This window comes from Cervus elaphus, chromosome 17, assembly GCF_910594005.1.
Source record: "Cervus elaphus chromosome 17, mCerEla1.1, whole genome shotgun sequence".
Taxonomy (NCBI): Eukaryota; Metazoa; Chordata; class Mammalia; order Artiodactyla; family Cervidae; genus Cervus; species Cervus elaphus.
This window is the reverse complement of record NC_057831.1, coordinates 26813167-26827769: the sequence shown is the minus strand read 5'-3', so window position 1 is coordinate 26827769 and position 14603 is coordinate 26813167. Positions and strand designations below refer to the sequence as shown.

Here is a 14603-nt window from a genome sequence, read left to right as displayed (position 1 = left end):
TGCTATAAGCTATTAAAACAGGCATATGGACCAAATCAGTCTTTAGATAATCTGTTACAACAGGCTCAGTCTATTATGGCAGGGAATATGAGGAAAAGAAAGGCAGAGAATGACAAAGAGCAGGTGGTAGTCCATGTAATGGCTGTCAGAACCATTCTTAAACAGCCTGAGAAAAATTCCCAGAGGGACCCAGGTGAAAAGAGATGGGCTTGCTATTACTGTGGAAAGGAGAGGCACCTCAAACAGGATTGCCCTCAGGCATCTAAGCCGCCCCTGGCTCCATGTCTGGTCTGCAAAGGACCACACTGGAGGAAAGACTGCCCTCAGAGGTGTAGGTTTCAGGGGTTAGACTCTCAAGACAATCAGGACTGAAGGTGCCTGGGGGTCCCCACACAAGCTCCCATCCTAATTACATCTGAGGAATCCCGAGTATTGATAACTTGGGGGGGAGGTGGGCAATCCGTCGATTTCCTTTTGGACACTGGGGCAACTTACTTTGTGCTTACTGAAGCCCCTGGCCCACTTTCTCCCAGTTCTGCTTCCATAATGGGACTGTCTGGATGAGCCAAATGTTATTATTTCCGTCTGCAACTGGGACTCTGTGGTATTTTCTGACTGTGCCAGAGTCTCCCTCACTCCTTTTGGGGAGGGATATACTGAGTAAGGTCCATGCCTCTGTTTTCATGAATATGGAGCCCTCCCTTTCTCTCCCTTTAATTGAACAAAATGTAAATCCTAGAGTGTTGGCTGATGGAAAACCTGTGGGTTGAGCACATTCCTGTAGTTGTCAAGCTCAAAGACCTGCACTTACTTTCACATAAAAAGCAGTATCCACTGAAACTCGAGGTTAAGGAAGGGTTAAAACCCATCATTGAGAATTTAAAGGAGCTGGGGCTGTTAAATCCCTGTAACAATCTGTGCAACACTCCTATTTTGGGTATAAAGAAGTCAAATGATAAATGGAGACTAGTTCAAGATTTACAAACAATAAATGAGACTGCAGTTCCTTTACACCCCATGGTGACTAATCCTTATAGTCTATTGTCTGAAATTCCTGAACAGCCAAATATTTTTTAGTCATTGATTTGAAGTTTGCTTTCTGACTTAAACCTATATTAAATCATCCTTTACCTATGACTTTAAGACAATTGAGAGTATTTTTTGGAATCATAGGGTACTGCTGCATTTGGATTCTTGGTTATGGGGAACTTGCCCAGCCTTTGTATAAACTTATAACTGAAACTCAACAAGCCCAAACTGACAAACTGGTTTGGTCTCCAGATACTCAAAGGCTTTTAAGGCTCTTCAGACTGTTCTCTTGTAAGCTCCAGCTTTGAGCTTGCCCACAGGGTCAGAAATTAGTTTGTCACTGAAAGGAAAGGTATGGCCTTGGGATTTTTGACACAACCCCAAAGGCCTCACCAGCAGCCTATAGGAGTGTATTCTTAAACTCTAAGTTTAACATTTGGATGACAGACAGTTGCCTTCTTAAATATCAGTCATTGTTGTTAGAAGGACCAATAACTAAGCTTAAAGTTTGTGGAAACTTAAATCCTGCCACTTTCCTTCCTGAGATGGAAAATGAAACACCTGATCATGATTGTTCCCAATTTCTAACTTTAAACTATGCAGCTCAGGAAGATCTGATGGATACCCCATTAGACAATCCTGACATGGAAATATTTAAAGATGGCAGTTCTTTTGTTCGGGATAGGAAGCATAAAGCAGGTTATGCCATGGTAATGGCTGAACAGGTTTTAGAAGCAAAATCTCTCCCAGGGAACGAGTGCTCAGCTAGCGGAGATTGTGGTTCTGGCTCTCAAGTTAAGAAAGGGTGGCGAGTAAATATCTACACTGATTCTAAGTATGCTTATTTGACTTTACATGCTCATGCTGCAAATTGGAAAGAAAGACAATTTAAAACAGCAACAGGAGAACCTATTAAGCACATTTCAGAGAGATTGAGAGACTTTTAACTGCTATATATTGTCCTAAAGAAGTAGCTGTTATGCATTGCAAAGGGCACAGCAGGGACAGGGGTAAAGTAGCCAAGGGTAATCAGCTGGCTGTCAAGCCAGAAAGGTGGCACTTAATGAAACCCCTTCACTACAGAGGCCTTTGATCTGGACAGGTTCTGTGGATAAAGAAAACCACAATATACTGAGGAGGAATTAGAAAGATATGAGAAAAGAGGAGCAAAGGTTACTGATAAAGGATGCTTATAGTCTGAGGATGGACAATCAGTAATTCCTGAAAATGCTCAATGGAAAAGTTTTCCTAAAGCCTTGGAATTAACTAATTATGTAACTCAGCTCTCAGCTTTTCAACAGGCATTAAAGGAACTCTGGGAGGTAACTCCTGACCCAGCCTCTGAGTCAAAAAAGCATCTGTTTGAGCCAGGAACCGAGGTCCTGATAAAAGCATTGGAATCTGTGGGCCAATCCCTCGAGTCCCTCTGGGAAGGCCCTTACCAGGTTATTCTTTCTTCTCCCATGGCTGTCAAAGTGCCAGGAATTGATTCATGGGTGCACCACACTTGAGTTAAGAAGTGGCACCCTGACCAGAGCTAAGTGATGTCATTTTATGCTTTTACTTTTTATGCTCTTACTTTGTACTTTTCAGATGGACCTGATAATCTATGTGAGCCTGCTTCTGCTGACTCCAAAATTCTTGAGTCTGCTGTTTGATCCTCAAGATAAGGCCTTCCTGTCCTGGGCTTATTCCCACACTGTATTCCACAATCGGTCTAACTACTGGGTCTGTGGAGTGCTCCCCTCTTCATCAGTGGATGACTTCCCATGGTGGGAGTCCTTCCACTTCAGGGAAAGGACTTTCTTCAAATCTGTGACTACCTTCGATAACAATAATCATATGTGATGCCTCGTTAATCTGATGACATCTAACAATCCTAAAATTGACTGGTGCAACACTTTGTACCTTAACTATGGACATAATATGACTTTTTGCTTATTGCTCTGTTTTTGCTCTTTGCTCCCTGCATCTGTACCATGTAGCTGGATTTCTTTCTAGTTGCATGAAGGTTATTAAGTTACAAATGGTTGCTCAAACTCCTGTTGACTACGACAGCTTCCTCCAGCTTGGGACCCTTGGATCAGAGACCCTCAATATGAGGGTTAGGAGACTAACCCTCACAAATTTAGGGACAATGTTCCTTACCAGCTTGGAAGCAGTTACGGAATGAGAATGACTCCCCTTTCCCTAGGCAACATAATTCTCCTTAAAGAAAAGGCAGGAATGAGAGGGTAAAAGGCAGGAAGGCTAGGGGTCTCCAAACGGAGGAAACAGGCTGCAAGTGTCAGACATTTTTTCTCTCTCTCTTAAGCGGCAGGAGGAAGCAAACTACAAGTGTCAGACTTTTTTCCCCTTCTCTATACAAACTTAAAAGGAGGTTTTTCTTAAAATTTTGTGTTGCCGAGATGACACCTGGCTCCACCTGAATTTAACTTTTCTCAAACCTTGAGCAAACCAATGCATTTTGCTTATGGAAAGTTTCTCTTAAGCTATGTTAATGAGCTATGTATTTACCCTAGTGTCTGTCTTCAAGTAGGTTCCACCTAAGACTCAGAACCCAATATATTTTACTCATACAATTGTTTTCCTAATCTATGTTAATGAAACCATATACTTGCTTGGAAACCTGCCTTTCTTCAGGATTCATGGCAATCATTTTATGGCTGGGGATGATTCACCTTGTGCCAATGTTATCTCAAAATACATGTTGTGGGTGAGGGGCCTGGTACCGCTCTGAGTTTTGAGACATTTCCTTTCTTTAATTAGCAGCATGCTGCTAAGTCACTGCTAAGTCACTTCAGTCATGCCCAACTCTGTGCGACCCCATAGACGGCAGCCCACCAGGCTCCCCACGTCCCTGGGATTCTCCAGGCAAGAACACTGGAGTGGGTTGCCATTTCCTTCTCCAATGCATGAAAGTGAAAAGTGAAAGTGAAGTCGCTCAGTAGTGTCCAACTCTTAGCAACCCCATGGACTGCAGTCCACCAGGCTCCTCCGTCCATGGGATTTTCCAGGCAAGAGTACTAGAGTGGGGCGCCATTGCCTTCTCCTAGCAGCCTGCTAGAAACTATATAATATCCCGCTAAAGAATAGCAGGGAGGGCGGAGGGGAACTCTATCTGCCCCCTTCGGATATCTATGTCAGAAGCTTTCTTTCTTTTATATTTTAATAAAACTTTATTACACAAAAGCTCTGAGCAATCAAGCCTTGTCACTGGCCCCAGATTGAATTCCTCTCCTCTGGAGGCCAAGAATCCCAGTCTTTCATGGCTCAGCAGCAACCTTTCAGAAGTAGCTATTATTCTGAATTTGGCATTTATCATTTTCTTTACTGTATTCACACGAACCATAAGCAATACAGTATATGGTATTGTTATTGTATATGACTAAATCTATGTCATAAACTTGCTTCTTTCCCTTCACATTATATCTGTGAGATTATTCTGGGTTGAAACATTTAGAGCAAGTTTAGCTATTCTTATTTTTATATGGTAATTCCATTGTGTTACTACACAGTGATTGTTAATCTGTTCTCCTATTGATAGACATTTGCCCTATTTTCAATTTCTTGTTATTACAATGTGGCAGTGATCATAATAGTGCATGTCCATTTGGGTGATTTTGCAATGGTTTCTTATACACACCAGGAATTGGTGGTTACAGAATATGAACATTTTCAACTCCATTTAGGTATGCCAATGTACTGCTCAAAATATTTGTACCAGCTATCTTACTAATAGCTTATAGAGCTTACTTGAGTTTTCCACAAAAATTTGTGCGTGGACTCAGACAGAACTTGCATTTTCCACACTGAGGTGCGTAGAGTGGAATTACTTTGTCACCTAGAAAAAAAAAGGCCATGTGTTGGATGATACCTAAGTTGTTACTTATAAATAGTTTTCAACAGGTGAATTGGTGGAAAACACTATTCTTTATTGTATATATTTTATATTCGGTAGGGAGTATAGGTAGCTACAATATTTTGTTAACCTACAAGATTGCTGATTCTCCCAAGTACTGAATATGTTATCTTTTGTTTTCTTTTTTCTCTGCTGGACAGTCAAGCAACACATCTGTATTGATCATCAGATGCAGAGTCCTGTCTGACACTCTGTTGTCCTTGCAACACTCTGCATCATGACTATTATTTATTATGTCATGCCTATTATTTATTACATTTGTAAACAACCTGTAGGGAATAGAACACCTTAATTATAGGAGATGTGGGCAATAGGCTTGATATGGAGAGTAAATTATATATCATCTCCATGTTTCACCATAGTTCACTCAAATTCTACGTTTTTCTACTTTTTATTCAATTTGAATTTAACAAAGACTTCTAGCCTCTGATGACTAAAGTTCAGTAATGATAATTAACATTTGTTCAACCTTTAGTATGTGTCAGTCACCATTCTAACTGCTTGCATTTATTATCTCTTTAATTCTCAGAACAACTCTTTGAGATGGATACTGTTATTATTCCCATTTTAGAAAAAAATGGAAATCTAAATTGAGTCACAGAAAAGTGATTTAGCTGACTAAGGTTACACAGCCAGTAAGTGGCAGAGCTGTGCCTTAATTGGCTGGACTTCTTTGTAGATTCCAAATTTTGAAGAGCAATTTGCTTCTATAATCTTGTTTGGAATAGAAATGTGACGAGACATTAAAGCCCTTGGCATGTCACAGCTCTCTGGTTTTGGACAGACCGTGTTATAGCTCTTAGACAAATCAGTGTTACAGCTCCGTGTTACAGCTCTATTTTGTTTAGAAAATAGCAGGAAAATCCATCCTCTAGGTGTGAGGGCAGGCCGATCCAAAGACGTGAAAAGAAGAGTGCCCCAGTGCGCGGGAGAGAGAGAGACCCCCCAGCTCTTTGGCTCCTCTCTTTAATATGTCTTTTCCTCCCCCCTGGGCCTGCCCTATGTAAGTTGGGCTAGCCAGGAGTGCTATTTTTTCTACCTGAAGTCCTCACTCCTGTCCTTGGACCTTCCTTTGTTCTATTTTCATGGGCTTTTCCCTTCCTTGTCTTTTAGCCACCGCCATTTTGGACTCCTGTTTCCTATTCTAACTACCTAATAGAAAGATACTAATAAACCTTTCAATTTGGAGCATCCTCATTAAAGGAGGAAAGAATGATATGGTTCATCCTAGATAAGTGACAATTGCATAGCTCATATTCCAGTATTTGGTGGATCTGTTGCAACATGTAAAGTAAATAGTTTTGGCTATTGGCATGCTTTATATATATTTACCTTACAAGTTCCCAAGAAAACATTTCAGCTAACATTGATATATGCATAATATTTCCCACTTAAGCTACCTAAGGGTCTTCATTCTTTATATATTAAAGTAGTTCTGTTTTATTTAGAGGAGGTTGCTATAAATTGTCATCTTTGTCCCCATGGAAGCTTCAGTGTAAGCTCACTTTGTAGCTTTGCTTCATAGGACAACTTTTCAGTGCTGGATGTAAATAAAGTGACTGTGTTTTCCAGATTTCATTAGACAGTTCTGACTGCAGATATTCTGCCTCGTTGCTAGATTGTGATAGATTGTGTGTCTTAGTTTTGCTTTGGAAAAGATGGTCCCCTTATTTAAGTAGAGATTGATTATAGCATGCAAAGGCAAGACTGTAGCAGAAATTATCCCTGAAATACCCTGACGTTTCTGTTTAGTTGGAATCAGAAATTAAAATACCTGGTTTGAAGTTGGCCACTCCTGGCCCAACACTTTCCACAATTCCTGCAGCCTCATGGCCAAGGATCACTGGGAAAAACCCCCCTTCAAATTGAGGATGGAGGATATGGGCATCAGAATGGCACAGGGTGGTGGCAATTATCTGCAAAGCAATCACAGACTTGAGGCCTGTTTCTGTAATCATATCTTTAGGGCTATTAGGATAATTTTAGGCCCAATGACACCTTGAAACTTAACAACACTCATTGAGGTCAATAAAAGAACTGCATTTTGAAAAATAAAAGGAACAGTTAAAAATATATTAGGATATATTCTTTCCTCTTAATGCATCTTTGTTTTCTTCCTTTCACTGTCCCTGAAAAATCACACAAGAGAATTGGCAGTCACTGTCTCTAGGAGAGGAGAAATCAAAGGTAATAATTTAAAGTCTATTAGAGGGAGTGCAGGGAACACAGGCTTCCAGGGCTTGTTCAGATTTTATTGAAACTAAATGAAATACAATTGTGGTAATAAACTTTTATAGTTAAAAGAGCTGTATCGGATAAAGGATTATCTTAATTAATTAGAAAGTATCCCTGCATTATTCTTCAAGATTCTGTTCATGAGGATATGTCATTCATTCTCAGGCAAAAACTCTTACTGTGGTGATCCTGAGGAAAAATATAAGCCAAGTCAACTGTAGGGAAAATAGAGAAATTGACCCACCTTGTCACCCTCTCTGCTCAGTACTGTCTGTCTTTTCTCCCTGCCCTTTCTCTTCTGTCCCCTCCCCTGATCACCCAAGACCCGCAGCACTTCAGATCTTTTCTTATTTTGAACCAAACTCTCAGTCTTCCTTTTAAAACAGCTTTCAATAACTGGCAACCAGAAAATAAAAAGAAAACCTACCTAATTCTAATCTAATGTAAATTCCTGTGTCTGATTCTTATAATTTATCCCTCCTGGGAATGAATACCTGTTTTTGATGTGAACCTAAAAACGTAATCCCCCACAGTGGGAAACTCCTGAGACTCTCAGTCAAAACCACATAGGTCTGACCCGACCAAAGCCAAGTCAGCATTTTGTGTCTTGTTTATCCTGCCCTGGGAAAGTCCATACCCACCTGGATTCGAACTTCATGATCCTTGGGGGGAGCTACCTCAACCTCTTCAATGCTGAGGGGCTTGTTTGCTTCCCAGGCGATAGCTGCTTTGCATTTAATAATCTGAGAAAGAGGGAGAAAGGGGGAAAAGGGGAGGGGGAAAGAACAAAAGGGAGGAAGAGAGAGAGAGAAAGAAAAATATTGTGAAAAAAAGTGAAAGAACATGTTGATACCATTATTTCATGACAGAGAGTTTTGGGGTTTGTGGCTGGATGTTATACATAATTATTGTAAAGACAAGGGACCTTAATTGACAATAGGAAGTCAAAGTCTACATTATAGTTATTGCACTTTTAATTTTTGAAAAGAACAGGTGTATTAAAGTTTAATTTAATGTAAAGGCTTGATTTTTTTCCCTCTCCAGAACAGAGAGGATAAATTTATAGGATTTGGAGAGAGTAGATGACCAATATGTATTTTATGATAGAGTGATTGATTTATCAGCTCTGCATTACCTGAATCCTTATTGCTAGAGCGGATGTGTTTTACAACTTTGCTACTCAAAATGTGAACCTCCTTGACACCAGCAGTTATTAATATCACCTGGGAATTTGCTAGAGCTATAAGCTCTGTCCAAAATCCACTGAATCAAAACCTGCTTTTGAACAAGATCCCCATGTGATTCATATGCACAAAAAAGTTTAAGAAATGAGGATTATATAATTATTAAACTTATCAGTGGAATACACATTAAAGATTTTGTCCCTTTGAAAAAATCTGGATAAAAATATATGAAAAGAAATTAAACATTAAAGATTCTATAATCTATAATTTTAGCTCCATAAAATTTTATTTTTAATTTTAAATAGAAGTAATATTGAAGGAAAGTAGAAAGAAAGAAACCTATACTTCATTCTAATGCTACTATATTTACTTTTGGTGATATTCCTAGTCTTTGTTTACATGAACATGTATTTTTGATACTTGTTATGCAATTTGAACTGTATTTTAAATATCATTAGTCTTATTATAAACGAAACATAGAAGTGCAAATAAGAAAAAAAGAAACAAAACCCATCTGTAATTTTGTCTTCTACTTTATGATTTTGAGGTAGATCCTTTGAGCTTTTTCACTTGGGACAAAATTGTATGTAATATTTTATAATCTCCTTTTTTCTACTTATTAATATACAATGAATATTTTCCATATTCTTTCCTAACATTTTAACAAATACAAATTTTGTTATTATGGCACAGTTACTGAAATTTCTCTTTTTTGGGCCACTATAAATAGTATTTAATTGAACAACCTTGTAGTAAGTATTTTGGCAAATTCAATTATTTTCTAGAGTAAATTCCTAGCATGGAGGTCACTCATATCCTTTTGACCATCTTTATTTTTTTCTTCAGATTTGTTGAAATATGATTGATATACAGCCCTGTGTAAGTTCAAGGGGTATATAGAATAATGATCTGACATACATATATGATGAAATGATTACTACAGTGGGATTAGTGAACATCCATCATCTCATATAGACATACAATTAAAGAAAGAAAAAATTTTTTTCCTGTGATAACTCTTAGGATTTACTTTCTTAATAACTTTTAAGTATAACATACAGCAGTGTTGATTATATTTACCATGTTGTATGTTATATCTCTACTACTTATTTGTCTTATAACTGGAGGTTTGGAAGTTTGTACCTTTTGACTAACTTCATGCAATTCTTCCTCTCCATCCCCCATCCCCCAGCCCCCGCCCTGCTTCTGGTAACCACAAACCTGACCTCTTTTTCTATTTGTTTTTGAAGTATCATTGGTCTCTGCTTTTTTAATATGCTGTCTAGATTGGTCATAGTTTTTCTTCCAAGGAGCAAGCATCGTTTAATTTCTTGGCTGCAGTCACCATCTGCAGTAATTTTGGAGCCCAAGAAAATAAAGTCTCTCACTGTTTCCATTGTTTCCCCATCTATTTGCCATGAAATGATGGGATTGGATGCCATGATCTTAGTTTTCTTTTTTTTTGTGTGTATGTAATAAAGTTTATTAAAGTATAAAGGAGATAGAGAAAGCTTCTGACATAGGCATCAGAAGGGGGCAGAAAGAGTACCCAGATCTTAGTTTTCTGAATGTTGAGTTTTAAAATCATTGGAAGGACTGATGCTGAAGCTGAAACTGCAATACTTTGGCCACCTGATGCAAAGAACTGACTCACTGGAAAAGACCCTGATGCTGGGAAAGATTGAAGGTGGGAAGAGAAGGAGACGACAGAGGTTGAGATGGTTGGATGGCATTACCAACTCGATGGACATGAGTTTGAGTAAGCTCTGGGAGTTGGTGAGGGACAGGGAAGCCTGGTGTGCTTCCATCCATGGGGTCGCAAATAGTCGGACATGACTGAGCAACAGAACTGAACTGAATGTTCATTTTGTGTGTGTGTGTGTTCGTATGTATATATCACATCTTCTTTATCCATACATCTCCTGATGGGGACTTAGCTTCTTTTTCTGGCTGGCCATGTGGCATGCAGAATCTTAGTTCTCTGACCAGGAATCAAACCCGTGCCCCCTGAAGTGGAAGTGCAGAGTCCTAACCACTGGACCTCCAGGGAATTCCCTGGGACTTAGCTTTTGATCAGCTTTAAATTGCTGCTTTCTGAGAGCAATACCCAAAGAAACTTCTTTTAGCAGATGTATAAAGACACACACACACACACACACACACAAAATCCCAAAAGAATTGATCAAAGAAATGGTATATTTGCTTACTTTTCCCTTGGTGCCCATTTTCTTTGGGAAACTTGGAAGTTTCTCTCTGATTTAAGAAGCGCTTCTACTTCTATCCAGGGTGCTCCATGTCCTGTAATGAATTGACTTTGAATAAATACCATTTCAGCTCTTGTGTTCTCCAATCATTTTCTCTCCTTTTTGTTTGCTGTGATCTGAAACTTTGCCCGTCTCTTCACGTCATCATTTGTGCTATCTTGTTTCAGCTGCAAACCCTCATTTCTTCCAAATGTTATTGGGGGATTTTTGTTTACTCGTTTTTTTCTTCCTTTATTGCAAAATATTGGAGAAGGCAATGGCAACCTACTCCAGTACTCTTGCCTGGAAAATCCCAGGGTCGGAGGAGCCTGGTAGGCTGCAGTCCATGGGGTCACTAAGAGTCGGACACGACTGAGCGACTTCACTTTCATTTTTCACTTTCATGCATTGGAGAAGGAAATGGCAACCCACTCCAGTGTTCTTGCCTGGGGAATCCCAGGGACGGGGGAGCCTGGTGGGCTGCCATCTATGGGGTCGCACAGAGCCGGAAATGACTGAAGCGACTTAGCAGCAGCAGCAGCAGCAGCGTTGCAAAATATAAGATAACATAGAAAAGGTCATTAAATTTATTGGATAAGTCAACAGATAATTATAAAGGTCATTAAAGCTATTTGATAAGTTATCAAATAATTATAAAATTAACAAACATCTCCAGTGCCTCAGAATCCCTCCTATATTCATCCTTCTCTTTCACAATCCTAGTAATAATTTCCTTGCATTTCTTTTATGATTTATGCTTCTCTATACAATATAGTTTAGTTTTACAGATTAGAAGTTATATGGATAGAGTCATAGGGCATGTGTTCTTTCATGGCTTTTTCCCTTCTCAACTATTTTTGTGAGATTTAGCCATATTGCCTGTAGCTATACTTTATTTTAATAACTGTAGAGTATTCCATTATATGAATTGACCACAATTTTTTTCATCCATTTTCTTGTTTTATAGTGAATCAGGATTGCTTAAAAATTCCTCTCATGTGTTCTGTTGTGCTTGTGCTTGAGTTTCCTTAGGGAAAGTTCAGGGTTTTTATGCAACCAACATACCCTATTAAGGCAAAGCCAACTGTTAAAATATTGAAATACTTTTGATCCTGTTGGTAAAAAGCCATAGTATTCTACTATCTTCTCCAGAGAGATAGAACTATCTTTATATTAGTTAAATATCTTTATATTAGTTAAAACTTTAACTAATATTTTATTATTGACTAAGTCTTTCTATTATAATTTTTAGAAGTATGATTTATACTCTTTGTTTCTACTTCCTCACTACTCATGGTTTCACTTCTCTACTTGTCTGGTTTCCATCTCTATATTTTAATTGAAAATTCTTTGGAAAATTCTAAGTGGCCTCATTTTTTAAAAAGTTACCTTTCAAAATTTCTTTCTAGTGTTTGATTTTTCTAGCATTTCTTATTTTATTTTTATGACTTCTTTCCCTTTAATCCAAACTTTTGCCAGGAGTTTCTGTTTGCTCCTAGATCTTTCTTTCTTTCTTTCTTTCTTTTTTTTAAAGATGTTTCTATTTTAATAGTGTTCACAAAATAATTTCATCTTCTTTCTTGACTCCAGGCTCCTTTCTCTAGCTTGCCTGTTTTGACACTAGCGTCTCCATTCTTTTTTTATTGTTCTGAAACCCTGCTTGACCTTGCTTTCTGCATTGTTTACAAGCTTTGTGTATTCTACCTCTTGTGTGCCTTTCATTTCCTTCTTTCTGTTTTTATTATTACACTGTAGATAAGACAGATAAGAGTAATCTTACTTATTGCTTATGTCATCACAATAGCCTTTTTTTAAAAACTGATTTTCCTATGCAGAGCTCCCTCTGCCAGTCTGTGTTTCAAAATGTTGTTAGATGAGTATTCTCAACGATTTTTGTTATATCATTCTCTTGGTCTAAACAGAGAAGGCAATGGAAACCCACTCCAGTACTCTTGCCTGGAAAATCCCATGGACGGAGGAGGCTGGTAGGCTGCAGTCCATGGGGTCCCTACGAGTTGGACATGACTGAACGACTTCACTTTCACTTTTCACTTTCATGCATTGGAGAAGGAAATGGCAACCCACTCCAGTGTTCTTGCCTGGAGAATCCCAGGGAGGGGGGAGCCTGGTGGGCTTCCCTCTAGGGGGTTGCACAGAGTCAGACATGACTGAAGCTACACAGCAGCTTGGTCTAAAACCATCAAGAACTCTCTAAGCCCTGCTGAATTCTCATTCTGGCATTCAAGACCATTTATCTACAACCCAGTCTGTGTTTCAAAGCTAATCTTCTGGGTTTCCTACAATGCACTGTGTGCATGCCTTCCTGCCTCCATGATTTTATTTAAACTGGTTCCCCTGATTAGAGCACCTACTGCTGCCAGTTCTACCTACTAAACTAACATATTCTTTTTTTTTTTTTTAAAGATTTATTTACTTTTGCTTGTACTGGGTCCTCCTTGCTGTGTGCCGGCTTTCTCTAGTTGCGGTGGAGTTGGGGAGCTACTCTTTAGTTGCAGTGTGCGTGCTTCTCATTGTGGTGACTTCTCTTGTGAACCATGTGCTCTAGGGCACCTGGGCTCAGTAGTTGTGGCACACGCCCTTAGTTGCCCCGCGGCATGTGGGGCAAGTGGGGCAAGTGGGGCATGATCCCTTTCCAGACCAGGGATCATTGAACCAGTGTCCCCTGCATTGGTAGGTGCATTCTTAACCTCTGGACCACCAGGGAAGCCCTGAACTTATTCAGGACCTTAAGAACATATTCTTAAGGTTCATTTTCTGATACCTATCTTGCCATTTTTAGCTCTTCTATTCAGGATGATCTTTTTCCTCTTTGAATCCCTACAGCATTCATTGTGTTTCCATCCCCTTAGCACTCACAAATAGATAGCTACATGAAGCAAAACTTCTCTGTCTCCAGCCTCCAGTGTCCTTAACTATAATGATTGTATTTACTTACATTTTATACCCTTCAGAGAGTACTTCAGAGTCCTGAAAGATACTCAGTACTTAATAAATGCTGGGCAAATTGAGTATTTACCTTGGAAACCCAATATGCTTTAACATATTTTCTGAATGTTAGGTATTTACCTTCTTTCTGCCTTTCTTTTTGTGCTGCACTTTGATGAGCTTCTTTGAAGATGGGGACTGTTTTTTATATTCTTTCATAAAGAACCTGCTGAGAAGTGTTTTGAGTGGAAACTAAATAAGAGATTTCAAAATGGTAGAACCCTGGGATTTTGAATGTGAAGGTGTCTTCTAATGCTTAAATTAATATTGTAGATTCTTTCCATGAGGATGACTTTACCTTTTCTAACAGTTGATTTTCAGACGTACAGTTGTTCTCAAAATTTCCAATGTTATATATGTTTAAATATGTATAATTATATGTAATTATATATATTTAAATATATTTATATAAATATATATATAATTATATGTACAATCTCTCACCCACTGAATTAGTATATATACATTATTTTAATAGTAATTCATTAATCTCAGTATAAATACCCAAACAACATATTTGGGATCCATGATGGTTCAAACTGAATTTGCTGTGTTTCTGCACAGACTAGCTCTTGCTTTTTACTGCATGTTTCCTCTATTTCTTATATCTAATTATGCTTCTTTGATTTTAGCTTTTTTTTACAAGTTAAAATCTCTGATATCAGTTCAGTTCTGTTGCTCAGTCATGTCCGACTCTTTGCGACCCCATGGACCACAGCACGTGAGGCCTCCCTGTCCATCAGCAACTCCTGGAGTTTATCCAAACTCATGTCCATTGAGTTGGTGATGATATCCAACCATCTCGTCCTCTGTTGTCCCCTTCTCCTCCTGCCTTCAATCTTTCCCAGCATCAGGGTCTTTTCAAATGAGTTAGCTCTTCACATCAGGTGGCCAAAGTACTGGAGTTTCAGTTTCAGCATTAGTCCTTCCAATGAACACTCAGGACTGATCTCCTTTAGGATGGACTGGTTGGATCTCCTTGCA

The 14603-nt window shown here is 38.8% G+C and overlaps 1 protein-coding gene across 1 annotated transcript in view; it reads right to left on the bottom strand.

Moving 5' to 3' along the window:
- Positions 1 to 10694, bottom strand: part of LOC122673348 (all-trans-retinol dehydrogenase [NAD(+)] ADH4-like) — a 34018-nt gene extending 23324 nt beyond the window's left edge. Inside the window, exons 1-4 of the mRNA XM_043871072.1 lie at positions 10578 to 10694; positions 7828 to 7929; positions 6726 to 6867; positions 4786 to 4873 (exon numbers count right to left, since the gene is read on the bottom strand). Coding sequence (XP_043727007.1) covers positions 4786 to 4873; positions 6726 to 6867; positions 7828 to 7929; positions 10578 to 10595 — 350 coding nt within the window. The 5' untranslated portion in view covers positions 10596 to 10694. The remainder of the gene's footprint in view (positions 1 to 4785; positions 4874 to 6725; positions 6868 to 7827; positions 7930 to 10577) is intronic.
- Positions 10695 to 14603: the final 3909 nt, after the last annotated feature.